This window comes from Benincasa hispida, chromosome 1, assembly GCF_009727055.1.
Source record: "Benincasa hispida cultivar B227 chromosome 1, ASM972705v1, whole genome shotgun sequence".
In the NCBI taxonomy this organism is placed as follows: Eukaryota; Viridiplantae; Streptophyta; class Magnoliopsida; order Cucurbitales; family Cucurbitaceae; genus Benincasa; species Benincasa hispida.
In genome coordinates, this window is record NC_052349.1 from 13,380,382 (window position 1) to 13,394,485 (window position 14,104).

Genomic DNA, 14,104 nt, shown 5'->3' on the forward strand with positions numbered 1-14,104 from the left:
GGAGGTACATATGAATATAAGGTTAAAAGTTTAGCCCATAAGTTTCTAGTTTTTTGTTAATATAGTCTCTAAACTTTTAAAAATGTCAAATAAGTTTCTTGATTTTCAATTTTTGTGTATAATAGATTCCTAAAATATCAATTTTGCATCTAATACATCCCTTACATATTTAAAAATGTCAAAAGATCATAAATGTAATATTAGACATTAATTTTTCCGAAAAACATTAAATTTAACTTTGTGCTTAATAGGTACGATCAGACATCTTTTAAAACTTATTGTATCTATTAACTATAAAATTTAAGATTTAAGGTTCAATTATACACATTATATACAACTTTTTTGTCTTATATAACGGTTAACTTTTAAATATTTTTACATTTCTAAGATCTCTTAGATATAAAATTGAAGTAATTTAAAGAATGATTAGACATTTTTAGAAACTAGAGTCAAGATTGAAAATTTAGAGATTCTGTAATTACAATTTTCAAAACTTAGGAACTAAACTTGTAGTTTAACCTACATACGTAATTTTAAATACACTAATATATGGTATTGTTGGGTGCAAATTTATATTTAAAATGGTCCATTGATTTTTTTAAAACGGTCCATTGATTAATTTTAAAACGGCCTGTTGATTATATTTAAAACGGTCCGTTGATTATTTAAAACTATCCGTTGATTATTTTTAAAATGGTCCATTTCGATGCTGAAGGCAAGGTGAGGCCTTCTTCGTTAGACATAAAATTCAATTTTCTAAATTCCCACTTCAATATCCTCTTCTCCTCCATCTTAGCTTTCCGAGTAGTGAGTTTAGAAAGGGTGTACGTTCCGATCGATAACGGTACATTTTCGATTGGTTTTCATGTGGCTGTTTTATCCTGGGGACGACGTGACAATTTTCAGACCTGTTTGCACACTTGGGCAGAGCCGCGAAACGTCTTAAAGAGAGCGAGCTCTACGACTCAGCCTATAACGAGTTTCTGTTTTGCAGGTTTTGCTCTTCGTTTGACCGGTGTGCCTTGACGGTTTACAGTTCATCGTTCTGAGGACTCTGCCGTTTCCAACAATTTTAAGACGTTTCCACATCTTCAATGGCCCTCAGTAGCCACAATGAGATATTTGACCTCAACCATCCATTCCGGTTCGAAAGAGCGAACTTCAAGCGGTAGAATTAGACAGAGAGAAAACGTAGATTTCTTTGACACCTTCTCCCCTGTCACTAGAATTACCTCTATCCGTGTCCTGTTCTCTCTCGCTGTCTTTTATAACCTCGTAGTACATCAAATGGATGTAAAAATCGCTTTCCTAAATGGTGAACTTGAAGAAGAGATTTACATGGAACAATCTGAAGGTTTTGTTGTCCATGGTCAAGAAAAAAAGGTGTGTAAATTAGACAAATCTCTCTATGGACTAAAACAAGCTCTTAAGTAATGGCATGAAAAATTTGACAACCTTATCCTATTTAAAGGTTTCAAGATCAATGAAAGTGATAAATGTATCTATCATAAGTTTGATAATAACCTCTGCACTATTTGTATCTATATGTAGATGATTTATTGATCTTTGGGTCGAAGTTGCACGTCATAAATAATGCAAAATCAATATTGAGTGCGTACTTCGACATGAAAGACTTAGGAGAAGCTAGTGTAATCTTAAGCATAAAAGTAAATAGATCTGAAAAAGGAATTTCTTTGGATTAATCTCACTATATAGAAAAGATTCTAAAGAAATATAATTACTTTAAGTGTAAACCAGCTTATACTCCTTATGTTAAGTTGTTCAAGAACACTGGTGACAGTGCTAATTAATCTGAGTATGCGAGCATCATAGGCAGTCTTAGATACGCTGCCGACTGCACTAGGCCTGACATAGCATATGTTGTAGGATTACTTTGCATGTTTACAAGCAGACCTAGTAAAGAGCATTGGAATGCTATAGAAAGAGTCATGAAATACTTAAAGAAAACCCAAGACCTAGGATTACATTATCAAAAGTTTCCCGCTGTCCTGGAAGGTTTCAGCGATGCTAATTGGAACTCTCTTTCGGATGATTCAAAGGCTACAAGTGCCTATATCTTTAATATAGCTGGCGGAGTTATCTCTTGGAAGTCCAAGAAATAGATTATTTTAGTCCAATCCACGATAGAGTCAGAAATGATAACACTAGCGACAGCTAGTGAAGAAGCAGGCTGGCTTAGAAGTTTGCTATCAGAGATTCCCTTATGAGAAAAGCCGTTACCAGCCATATTGATCCATTGCGATAGTACTGCAGCAATCGCAAAATTTCAGAACTGTTACTACAATAGAAAGAGACGTCAAATACGTCGTAAGCACAGTACCATTAGAGAGTTTCTCACTATTGGTGCAGTTAGAGTGGATCACATACGGACTGATGAAAATTTGGCAGATATTTTGACGAAAGGAATGGCCAGAAAAAAGGTTTTTAGAACCTCAGAAAGGATGAGACTCATGCCTATCGAAAAATGAATCACAGTGAGGAAAACCTAACCTGTAGACTGGAGATCCCAAAAAACAGGTTCAACGGGTAATAACTGATCACGAGTGATATATAGTGAATCATGCTAAACCAAATACAGAGTTTCATTCCTATAACTTAAAGTCTGAGCATGATATCTTGAAGCGTAAGAAAGGTTGAACTTAGTTCTTAATGAGATCTATACTTGATGACAAGTGGGATACCCAGCTATAGGAGTACCCTTGATAGACTTGCCTGTGTGAAAAGTGGAAGTGAGGGCCGCTTCCTATGGAGTTTATAGGTAAACTCTCTAGAGCATTCACTAAACCGGGATTCATGTGCTAGGCCTTAAAAGCATGGACTTTCCTACTACACTCTAATAACACTATGTGTGAGATGCTGTTAGAGATAGAGTTCAAAACCAAGGGTTACTCTAGTATATTCTGAATCATCTACACTATGTAAAGGTTCAAGTCGTAAGACACCTTTGCTTATGCACATTGTTGTATAGACTGAAATTGCTCGATGAAAATCTTTCATCTCTTCTCATTTTGTTTAACAGAAACAGAAAACAGATCAAATGCACCTTTAAACTTCTGACATTGTGAAGATGAGTATTGATCGAATGTAAGAATGTGACATACAATTGAGAATTTCCAAGTGGGGGATTGTTGGGTGCAAATTTATATTTAAAACAGTCCATTGATTATATTTAAAATGATCCATTGATTGTTTTTAAAACGATCCATTGATTAATTTTAAAACGGTTCGTTGATTATATTTAAAACGGTCCATTGATTATTTTTAAAACGGTCTATTGATTATTTTTAAAATGGTCTGTTTCGATGCTGAAGGCCTATAAAAGGCAATGCCTTCAGTAGTTTGTTAGACATAGAATTCATTTTCTAAATTCCTATTTCAATTTCCTCTTCTCCTCCATCTTAGCTTTCTGAGCAGTGAGTTTAGAAAGGGTGTACGTTCCGATCAGTAACAGTGCATTTTCGATCGGTTTTCATGTGGCTATTTTATCCTGGGGACGACGTGGCAATTTTCAAACCTGCTTGCACACTTAGGCAAAGTCGCGAAACGTCTTAAAGAGAGCGAGCTCTGCGACTCAGCCTATAACGAGTTTCTGTTTTGTAGGTTTTGCTCTTCGCTTGACCGGTGTGCCTTGACGGTTTACAGTTCGTCGTTCTGAAGGCTCTACCATTTCCAACAGGTATTTATATTAAGTAATACTAATTAAAGTATTATTATAACCTTAACATATATCTTCACTTTTATTATATAATATATATATTATATATATATATAATATATATTTATCATCCAATCAATTTTCGTAAAAAGATTTTATAAAGATCCAATAATATTTTTACATTTCTATATATGTGTGAAAAAAATTAAAATGAAATTAAGTTTATTCAGCATGTTTCAAGTGTACTAAAATTTATATCTTATGTATATCTTTAAAATAAAAAAACAATAAATTAAAACAATCTAGTGTGAAATTGAGGAGCACAACGAGCATAATGGATATGAAAAAATATAATATAATAATAAATAAATAATAAAATAAAATAAAATAATAAATTATAAATAGCTAAAATAATGAAAATTTAATAATATGAAATTTTAATGAAAATTTGAAGTGGATTTCTAACCAATGTGTGTATCTTCCAAAACACATAAAATGCACTATTTATAGGTAATTTGGTAAGTATCATCCATAAAATTCAACCACTTATTAGACTATAGAATTACTAGTATCGATCAATCTTTGTTGTATCCGTAGCAACCCCTAATTATTGAGTCTCTATCTTTTCTATTAGATCAGTAAAACTATATTGTATGAAATTCATCCCCTCTCTTACAAACAAATATGTTTGAGACTCGTTACTTTTTTGTTTGTTTGCATGAGGATTTGATCGAGACAACCAAAGTTTAGGCGTGTATTTGATATCTTAATTTGGAATTAAGACAGTTGATTTTTGTAGCAATGTTCATAGTGGTATAATATTAAACACAAGTTCTCAAGACAGTTGATTTTGTACATGTTCATAGTGGTATAATATTAAACACAAGTTCTCACTATAATTGTGTTTAGTTTCATCTGAAAAGTCTCCAACCATACGATTTATTATTTTAAATAGTATACTAAAAATCCTCCCTTCATCTAGTTAATGTGAATTTTTGGTTGCACTCCTAACACCTTTACTATTAAGGTGTGGTTATGTCCATTTTTATCATCAGTTTTCTATATATAGCCTCCCTCTACCTTTAGTTTTACACATCAAGGGGAGATTATGAAATTGAACTCACAAGTAGGCATAGAGGATTATGACCTCAAAATACCAAATTTCTGATATCCAAATTCTTTTCCTTTTCATTCACTATCTCGAATTTGAATAAAAATAAAATTCTGCCAACAACATTTCAAATTGCATTTATGACGAACTTGAAAGCTTTTGTGTTAACCAAAAAGAATCCACTTTCTATGATCAAATTAAGTTGAAAATCTACTTGATTGAGGGATTCAGATTATTTTCAATCAAATTTAGAGTTGGTGTTTCCAAGCAAATGGTTGTGAATATCAAATCAAAGAGATACAACTTACCAAAAGGAAATTTTAGAACAATCATAAAAGGAAATCTTTCCTTTTCTTTTATTTTTCTTTTTCCCCTTTTTAATGTTGGTTCAAAACAACATATACATATGGGCAGTGAAGTAAGATTCCTAATATTCTTCAGCAAAAAAGAATCTTCCAAATCAATATTTGGTACTTGAAACAATTTCAACAAGCACACATAACAACTATTCTCATCCTGGAACGTAACATTAATTTGCATAATGCATAAAGAGAAAAAGGAAATGGTAAAAATAAATGAATAGAGGACGGGAAAAAGCATATTTGAGTTTCAGCAGGGTTCCTTCACCTGAAAGATTTTACCTGGAAGGTATATTACAACTGTCTCAAATGTATTAACAACTTCCTAGAACGAAACAAGCACCATTGTAACCAAGAAAATCCATGGAGGTTTCGCTTCCAACCAATGTTTTCGGATGAGATTTCATTAAATTTTTGTAGTGTGGACGAACCGAGCCAACTAATGATCGATACACATATACATGTTCAATTGATATAAAATACCGTAGAGCTGGGGCATTTTACAGAAGATACATAGGGTGTTATGTTGACCATTCACATGGTCACTAGTTACCCACATTGATCTGTTTCTTTTTTCATTTCCTCTTGCCAGTTCCAATAGACAACAGCTCAAAGCTCCGGAGTGTATCATCACGACCGCCTTTTGTAGTTGACGAACGGGTAAAAGTTGTCGTTTTGGACTCAAAACCAGGTTGAACCCTTTGGCCTGCAGATAGACGACTACTTGCTGACACCAGGCGACTTGATCGGATTTCACTTGGCTCCCCAGAGGAGCTTGGTCGACTGCTTGATAGAACAGGCCTCTTTGAAATGCTTCCGTTCCTATAGCTACTGCGGGCTCTTTCTGAATCAGGTTGCTGTAAAGGGCAGTGGGAGAGAAAACATGTCATTCTAAGTAAAATAAAAGGAAGCAGCAGCGTTGTACAGGTACCCAAATTCTTAGTAGTAAAGCAAAACCCAAGTTTGTTAGAAACAAAAATTGAAGATTATTGCTTGGAGCAGTACCACGTCCTTGGAAGATGGTACATCATCAGATCTGTGTCTGGAATGATCACCATGCAAATGACCACTGGCGTTCCTCCTTCCGAATGCCTCTGTTCCACCAGAGAATCTATCTCGGGTATCTTGGCCCACTATTTCATAGGAAATAATATATCAATTTGTTAAAAGGCTACTATTTCATCAATTCAACTTTGTAGCATAAATTATCTAGGAATCTCTATAACATGAAGCGAGAGCTTTCAAACCCCAATGCTCCAAAATGTTTCTTCCAACCAAACAAGTACATTTATTATAGCAGTTTAAAGAAAAAGAATTGTTCTCAAACTGATGTTTGCATTATCCAGCAGCAATGGACTACACCAGTAACCAGTTAGCCTCTCTTTTGCTGGCTTTGGTTTCCTTGTTAGTCTGTTGTCCTGTCTTGCTGTTCCTGTCTCTTAACCAGGTATTTTTATGATTTGATTTTAGTTCTTGGGGTATTGATGCTATATATAATTAATGCTGTTTATTATTCTTTTTTTTGAGTTTTTTCCTGTTGACATTTCTTTTCCAGTAAGAGTCAATTTCATAAAAAAAAAAAAACAATGGAAGGAAACAGCCTAAAGGTCGGGAGTAGAGATCACCCCCACCCAAAAGAACTAAAATACAAAAAGGCTCTCCAATCAAGGGCAACCAAAATAACGCTGAATTTGCTCTCCTCTCTCTCTTCCCTCATCCTATTGTGCACAACCAAAGCCACATCTCTTGTATGCATGTAGATCATTAATCAAAAACATGTTCTAACTGATCCGAGGAAAAATGAAGTTTGACATAAGAAACCGTCTCTCCAAAGCATAGATTAGCTATAGGAGGTAATATACAGCCAATTCAGCAATTTATAGATTACCCTATCCTTCCTGAGAAAAGGAACGGACCTGGATGCTTTTCCCCCCTTTCAGCTGATGGTCCTGGGGTGTGACCTGGTTTTCCACTGGGCTGTAGAGAAGCAACAATCAAAAAGTTTATTAGAAAAAGTACACTTTTATTTTCCATCATTGGTCAACTATAACTATAAGCATTTGAGCAATTAAAATACAGACTCGTGGTTTCGAACTGGAGCCAATCTGTGGATATTTGAGTATAGTCCAGTCAAATACATAGTCAAATTGATATCCTGCAACAATGACCAGTGTGATGCCGTTAATTATACCCCTGATGCAGCAGTAAAAGGATTTCAACATGTACCCTGTCCCTGTGCGTATCAAGAGTTCATTAATAAAGGACAAGGAAAATCAACAATTTTAAACAAACCTTCACGGATGAAAAGGTCGCGGAATAATCTCTTCAGATATGAATAGTCAGGTTTATCTTCAAACCTCAGTGAACGACAATAGTGAAAGTAGGATGTGAATTCTGATGGATATGACTTGCAAAGGACCTATAAACATGTTACCATGTCAAATATGTCTATAAAAAACTTTAAACAGATTTAATAAGAAGTAGCAAGAGACAAACTGGCATATGCCTCACACTGGTTGACACAATCATTCATATTTACCGTTTGTGACTGTCACATTTATATTTTTATAATTGTAAACGTAACTATGTCACAGGGAGCTAATAATAATACCTCTACTGGAGTAAGCATCTTCTTTTCACTGATCTTATCATATTTTTGCTTTTTAGTCCCTGCCTTCAGTCCTTGCCAAGGAAGGCTGAGAAAAATATTGATGAACTCGGGTCAAAATCCGATGTGTCAAAGAGATACAATTAGCAAAAGCAAGAATTAAGTAATATGTGCAACCTTCCCCTAAGAAAATACATTAGCACGTAGCCCAGTGATTCCAAATCGTCCCTCCTGCTTTGCTCTGCAGTCAAATCACAGTTTTATATAAAGGGAATCTGGCTGGCAGTAAAATAATAATAATAAGAGTAATAATGGAGAAAAAAAAAAAAAGTTGAATGACAAAATATTTACTTACCAACTCCAAGATGAGTATTGACACTTGCATAGCGAGCTGTTCCCGTGAGATTCTTATTTTCCCTGTCACAGAAGCAAGTGAGAGATCTCACCAAGGTTAACTTAGCAAAATAAGCATGAAGATCAGCTCAAAACTTCACCACAATATATGAGGAAAAAATATATCATAGATGCAAAATTATATCAAAAGAGGAGCATTCAGATCCTAGTCAAGAATGTTTTAAGAAATACTATACAGACGTTAGCATGGACTATGGAGCAGTTTAATTTTTCGAAAGATAGAATAAGGTTATAAGGCATCTAGGAATTGATAACAATTTGTGGATATATGCCACCTATATTCAACATTTTTTTAGATAAGAGTCCACCTAGGCACCTACATTCATCATTGTATATTATAACAAAGAGAGGTTAGCATGAAGCAGTTTAATTGTTTGAAAGATAGAATAAGGTTATAACTTATAAGCTAAGAAGCACAAATACAAATACAAGACATGGATATGCACGATATGGACATGACGCCACGCTATATTTTAAAAATCTAGGACACAACACAACATGGACACGCTTATTAAAATATATATTTTAAAAAATATGTATCATATTTATACCAAAAGAAAATTCAAAGTTAATGGGTTGATGCATTTATATGCTTAAAAAACTTAGCTTGATGTATTTCAAGCCCAAAAGTTATCATTATTGTCATATATGTGTCTTTTTAGTCTACTCAACAAGTGTTCTATGCATGTATAACATATTTGTTGCACTAATGAGTATTTGATACGTGTCCAACAATTGTCGGAGTGTCCAAGTATCCAACACGTGTCCGACACGGACAGGCTTGCCAAACTAAAGTGTCCATGCTTCTTAGCTTATAAGGCATCTCCAAACTGACAAACAATTTGCCGAAACATGCCACCTACTTTACTGTTCTAAGCTTGGTACGTTTGGTGGACTGTAAACTGAAGCTTCAAGGCTCAATACAGTAGCTAAAGTGTTAGGAAATAGATGATAAGTTACCTGTATGGTATATGCTTGTGTGTCTGAAGATCTCTATACTTCTTAGCAAGACCATAGTCAATGATGTACACCTGTTCACAAAAGCATGGTGGTTTAATTTATTGAGTATAAGCTAAAGAAAACTTTCCAATAAGCAACCCCCTTCCCCTATAAAAATCATGTAATTCATTCTTTTCTTTAACTTATAAAAATAAGTTCAGGAACGTATGAAGTTTTTTATGACAATAGAAAGACATTCTAGTACACAAGAACTTAAATTGAGAAAGTTTTGTTTCATTCTTGTTTGAGTAAAATAGCAATGAGATTCCCTGCATTATGACCTTGAAGCAGAAACTACTAACTTCAGGTGGGATCCAAAACTAGCATCAGCCACTGACACGAAGCAAACTTAAGTGCCAACAAACAGTAAAGTACTATTAAGAAAAGAGATTTTGATTGACATCATTAACATTCTTAAATATTGAAATTCCCACCAATTCTCACAAGTTTTGGCATATATTTTGTTGAGTGGACCACAGTTTTTTCCCTTAGAAATGCATAGCAATGTAGGGAACAAAAAAAGAAAAAAACTATAGAAATGTATAGTAAAGTTCAAAATGCTGTTCAATGCATTATACCTGATTAGCCTTTCTCCCCAAACCCATTAGAAAATTGTCTGGCTTTATGTCACGATGAAGGAAACCCCGTGAATGCATATATTCAACTCTATTTATCTACAGGCGAGAGATAAAAGAATAAGAACGGCAAAAATAATCAGTAAGATGTTACTCAAAAGGATTGGGAAACTAACCAACTGATCTGCAAGCATCAACACTGACTTCAAGGACAATTTCCGATTGCAGTAGTTGAACAAGTCTTCTAGGCTTGGCCCAAGGAGATCAATAACCATGACATTGTAATCACCCTCAACTCCAAACCATTTGAGATGGGGGATACCGGCTACATATATATTATACAAAGTATATTAGGAAAATAACCTACATCAACTGGACATAATTCTAAGAGAGTACTATTAACATCACTCGGCATAAATGAACTATAAAGAAAACCTACTTCCTCCTTGAAGAAGCATGTATAGTTTTGACTCATAGTGAAGCTGAGGGTGCTTGGTTTTTGCAGATTCCTGAGGAAACAAAAATCTCATCAATGAATCGCCAAAATCTATAACTTTATCAATGTAGCACATTAATCAAATGGTGGATACAATTATCATGTATCACAATGAACGACTTAAGTATCAGACCAGAGTAAATATAAAGCATAAGAATTCAGAAAGCCAGCAAGATTTTAATGTCTTTTTTTTCCCCTATTCCCCACTCTTGAGTCCTTGACAATGAGAGGTAAGATTAATATGTGCGTGTGTGTATGTATATGTATGTGTGTGTGTGTATATATATATATATATATAACATCTAAATAGAAATGTCAAAAAGAGAAGAAATTAAATAAGCAACCAAAAATAATGGCTTTCATCCTTATCTTAAATTCTGGAGACAAAACACTCGAGATGCTAATATGTGATTACAGACATTTCCAGCCATATTGCCCAACTTGGTGTCACAACAAAAGTTTTTAAGTAAAAAAATCAAAATCAAAATCAAAACTCGAGATATTAGAGGACGATCTTTGTCAAAAGGAAAATTTTCAATTATAATCTTGATCGCAAAATTCCAACATTTGTTAGATTGCGACATCAGCACAAAGGAGAGAAACAAAATCTCCAAATTTCCAAGTAAATAGAAATGGAAACACAATTGAATGATCCACGTACCAGCTTCACAGCCACTTCCTCTCCAGTTTGTACATTTGTACCTGTATGAACCAAAACAAAACACCATCAATGTCCGCCATGTTCCTCATACAAGCACGTGAATCGAAAGACCAAACGAATAATTAAAAAAGAACCAAAAAAAAAAAAAAAAAAGACGAAGAAGAAGAAGAAGAAAAGCACGAACTACATACCCAAATAAAGTTCCCCAAATGATCCGCTGCCGATCTTCCTTCCAAGCTTAAATTTCCCACCTATAATATGCTCCATGACCTAATTTACTAATCCACCAAGCTCGCACTTTATATATCAATCGACTCAAAATTTAGTCCACCATACAAAAAAGGGCACAAAAATGCTTCCCCGTCGGACAATTCCGTTCCCAATCCAGGTGCAGCGTCGATTCTTACAAGGATTCAAATCATCAAATACTGACTCTGATCCACACGTTCCAGGGCGATAATGGGAATGGTCGCAAATTCCATTAAAGCCAGAAATCACGCAATCAAAAGCTCAGAATATACATTCCCTGCACATAGAAATGAAAGTTAAAATGTGGGAAGGGAATGAAAACGCATGTAATGAGGGAAGATAAAAGAAATGCAATTACATCTGGGAAAAGGGATTGGAGATCAAAAGGAGATGGAAGTAGAGAAATTGATAAGAACAAGAATGGGAAAGATTATAACGCCAATGCGAGGGAGGGGGGAAGAAGAAACAGAAAAGAAAAACAAGGTTCAGAAAATATACTGAGATGAGATCTTCGGATCTGAGTTTTGGAGAAGGATGAAGTTTCTTCGGGAATTAGAGGAGAATATTTGGTGGATTTTGACGGAGTGAAGAAAAGGAAGCGAGAAAATGAAGGAAAATGGATGAGAAACAAAACTTGGATGATTGGGGGAAGGGGAAGACAAGCCGAGCTGATATTGTTTTTCTTTTTTTAATTATGAGCCAAATAAAATCTTTTTTTTTTTTTTTTTCTTTTTTAAAGTAATTTTCATAATTCGTTTTTTAATTTAATTTAAAAATATTGTCTTGTTTTGTTATAATTTAAGAAGCGCAATCCGGTGTAGATGCACCTATGATTGTACCCTAGACTCGCCTACCATCGGTTCAGAAGAACCCACGTGTCGGCATGATCTTTGGCTAAATCAAAAAAATTACACGTGTGTAAAGAAAGATTTTTCCTTTTTTTTAACTTGTAAGCTAGATTAATACGCGTGTAAATATTCATTTTTGGGATTGCTTTTTTTTTTTTTTCTCTCTTCCATAGGTTTTTATTTATTGATTTATTTATTTGCCTATTTTGATCGCTAACCCCGTTCAGAGATGATAGATTGATGAGCGATCAGTCTTGTTGTCCCATAAAACAACCAAAGGAAGGGGGAAAAAAAGATAATTTTGTTTTTTTTTATAATAAAAATAGAAAATGAATTTTTAAAAGTAATGAACTTTTTTCTTCTTTTGAAATGAGGTACTTCAATTTATTTGAAGAGAAATAAGGTACTTTTATTTCAATAATAGATGAGTTTTTTTTTCAAAACTTTTAATTTAATCTAATTATACCTCAAATTAAAGTAAGTATTGTAACCTTAATTTTAAACTTGAAAAGGTGATATAATTTTTACTATATGATAAGTTTTTTTATTAAAAATTTGTGAGAAAATATATTCTCATATACTTCTAACGAATCATGTATCATTGATATAATTACATGAAAAAAGACACTAGAGCTAATTATTTGGTAAAATTTGTGAATTATTACTACGAGGATTAGTTTGTACTTTAATCAACCTTAAATCATGCAAAACATGATTATTATTGAAATTAGTGAGTATTATTTTTTTAATTAAAATTAGTTGATGAGCATGCATAAATTAAATATAGTATATAAAAATGTAACATTTAACTAAATCCATGGTCTAATTTGAGTTTATAATGAAAATTAAAATAATGGATAAAAATTAAAAATTGGCCAATTTGGCCTATTTACTTTTGGTTCAATCTACACTTTAAATTTATTGCCTATTATGTTTCTTTAAGAAGAAAGAAAAAAACCTTCAAAAACTGTCCCCAATTAAACTTATTTTTTTAAAAAAAATAGGAAAGTAACATTGTTGGATTATTAAAAGCAGCAATTGATCACATTACAATATCTTCCTTGTTATATATATATATATATTAATTTGTAACAAAGAAAAAAAGAACAAATGAATGCATATATACGTTAATTGGACATTGAAAATTTCGTTGAAAAGAACATTTTTGTCCTTTTAAACGTAAATAGCAATGAGTAGCTCAGATGTTGTGCACTACGTTGTTAGAGCACCAATAAATAATTTGTAAGGTTTTTGAAAATGAAATGATCATTAATATTGAACAACAAACATATAATGATATAAAAATGAAATGTCATAGAAAATATGAATTTGTTGTAATTGAGAGGAAAGTGGTTGGTTGAAAGGAAAGTATATGCTTATTATATTTTAAAGGAATCTATGAAAGAATCAATTCACCATCTTAACAAATCGCTTGGACTAGTGTTGGTTTAATAATTATTAGATAAGAGATCATTATACTGATGGGAATAATTCAATTTGAATAATTACCAGATGATCGGATTATTTTTTATTTTTTATTTTTTAAAAATGTCTTTTTGACTTAGATTTTTATTTTCTTTCTTTAAAAAAAGATAAAATAAAATGAAAATTTGGAGTGAGATCATATAAAACTTGTTAAAGTTAAGTGAATTAATTTTAGACTTTTCATTATGATTACCTTTGATAATCATATATGTATATATATATTTGATTCTTAAACATGTGCAGATTTCTTTAAATCTTTGTTCTACAAAATGGACAATTGGAATAAATGCATAAACAATTCTCAAATGAACTGAAATCATTCATTTACAAAACTTTAGAAGTTTAATTGATACAATTAAATGAACTTTACCCAAACGAAATGTAATGGAGTCATTTGATACATATAAAAAAAAGTTCAAAATTTAAATTGATACAATGATTAGTTCAAGAATTCAATTGATACAACCTCCTAAATTTAGGAACATAAATTGATATTTTTCCTATTTTTTTAAAAAAATATATTAAAAAGTGAATAAATAAAAGAAAAAGTTTGCATATACAGAATTGATTTCTTGGTTCGTAGTACAAGAATTAAATCTATGAGCCAAACACCAAAACTTGAC

At 32.9% G+C, this 14,104-nt stretch overlaps 1 protein-coding gene across 3 annotated transcripts; it reads right to left on the reverse strand.

Annotated features, from left to right (window-relative positions):
• Positions 1–5,357: 5,357 nt before the first annotated feature.
• On the reverse strand, positions 5,358–11,824 carry LOC120090449 (casein kinase 1-like protein 10). Of its 3 annotated transcripts, none has more exons than XM_039048119.1 (15): positions 11,647–11,821; positions 11,091–11,425; positions 10,900–10,940; positions 10,182–10,251; positions 9,919–10,067; positions 9,746–9,841; positions 9,129–9,199; positions 8,110–8,171; positions 7,932–7,995; positions 7,758–7,842; positions 7,439–7,565; positions 7,228–7,301; positions 7,063–7,123; positions 6,152–6,279; positions 5,358–6,003 (listed from the first exon to the last, which is right to left on the reverse strand). In XM_039048119.1, the coding sequence occupies exons 2-15, from the start codon at positions 11,164–11,166 to the stop codon at positions 5,722–5,724; spliced, it is 1,386 nt and encodes a 461-aa protein (XP_038904047.1). In that variant the 5' UTR covers positions 11,167–11,425; positions 11,647–11,821; the 3' UTR covers positions 5,358–5,721. The 3 variants fall into 3 exon arrangements, 2 of the variants coding, with proteins under 2 accessions (XP_038904047.1, XP_038904056.1); XM_039048128.1 differs by lacking the exon at positions 11,647–11,821 and adding an exon at positions 11,507–11,640; XR_005485546.1 differs by having other exon boundaries at positions 5,862–6,003; positions 7,035–7,123; positions 11,647–11,824.
• Positions 11,825–14,104: the final 2,280 nt, after the last annotated feature.

Excerpts from the sequence above, each read along its gene's own strand:
- LOC120090449 (XM_039048119.1), bottom strand. The coding sequence starts at position 11,166 with ATGGAGCATATTATAGGTGGGAAATTTAAGCTTGGAAGGAAGATCGGC. Across the intron at positions 10,252-10,899 it reads AGGAAGTGGCTGTGAAGCTG|GAATCTGCAAAAACCAAGCA; the intron begins GTACGTGGATCA and ends TTGTTTCCTCAG. Across the intron at positions 9,842-9,918 it reads TGATGCTTGCAGATCAGTTG|ATAAATAGAGTTGAATATAT; the intron begins GTTAGTTTCCCA and ends TCTCGCCTGTAG.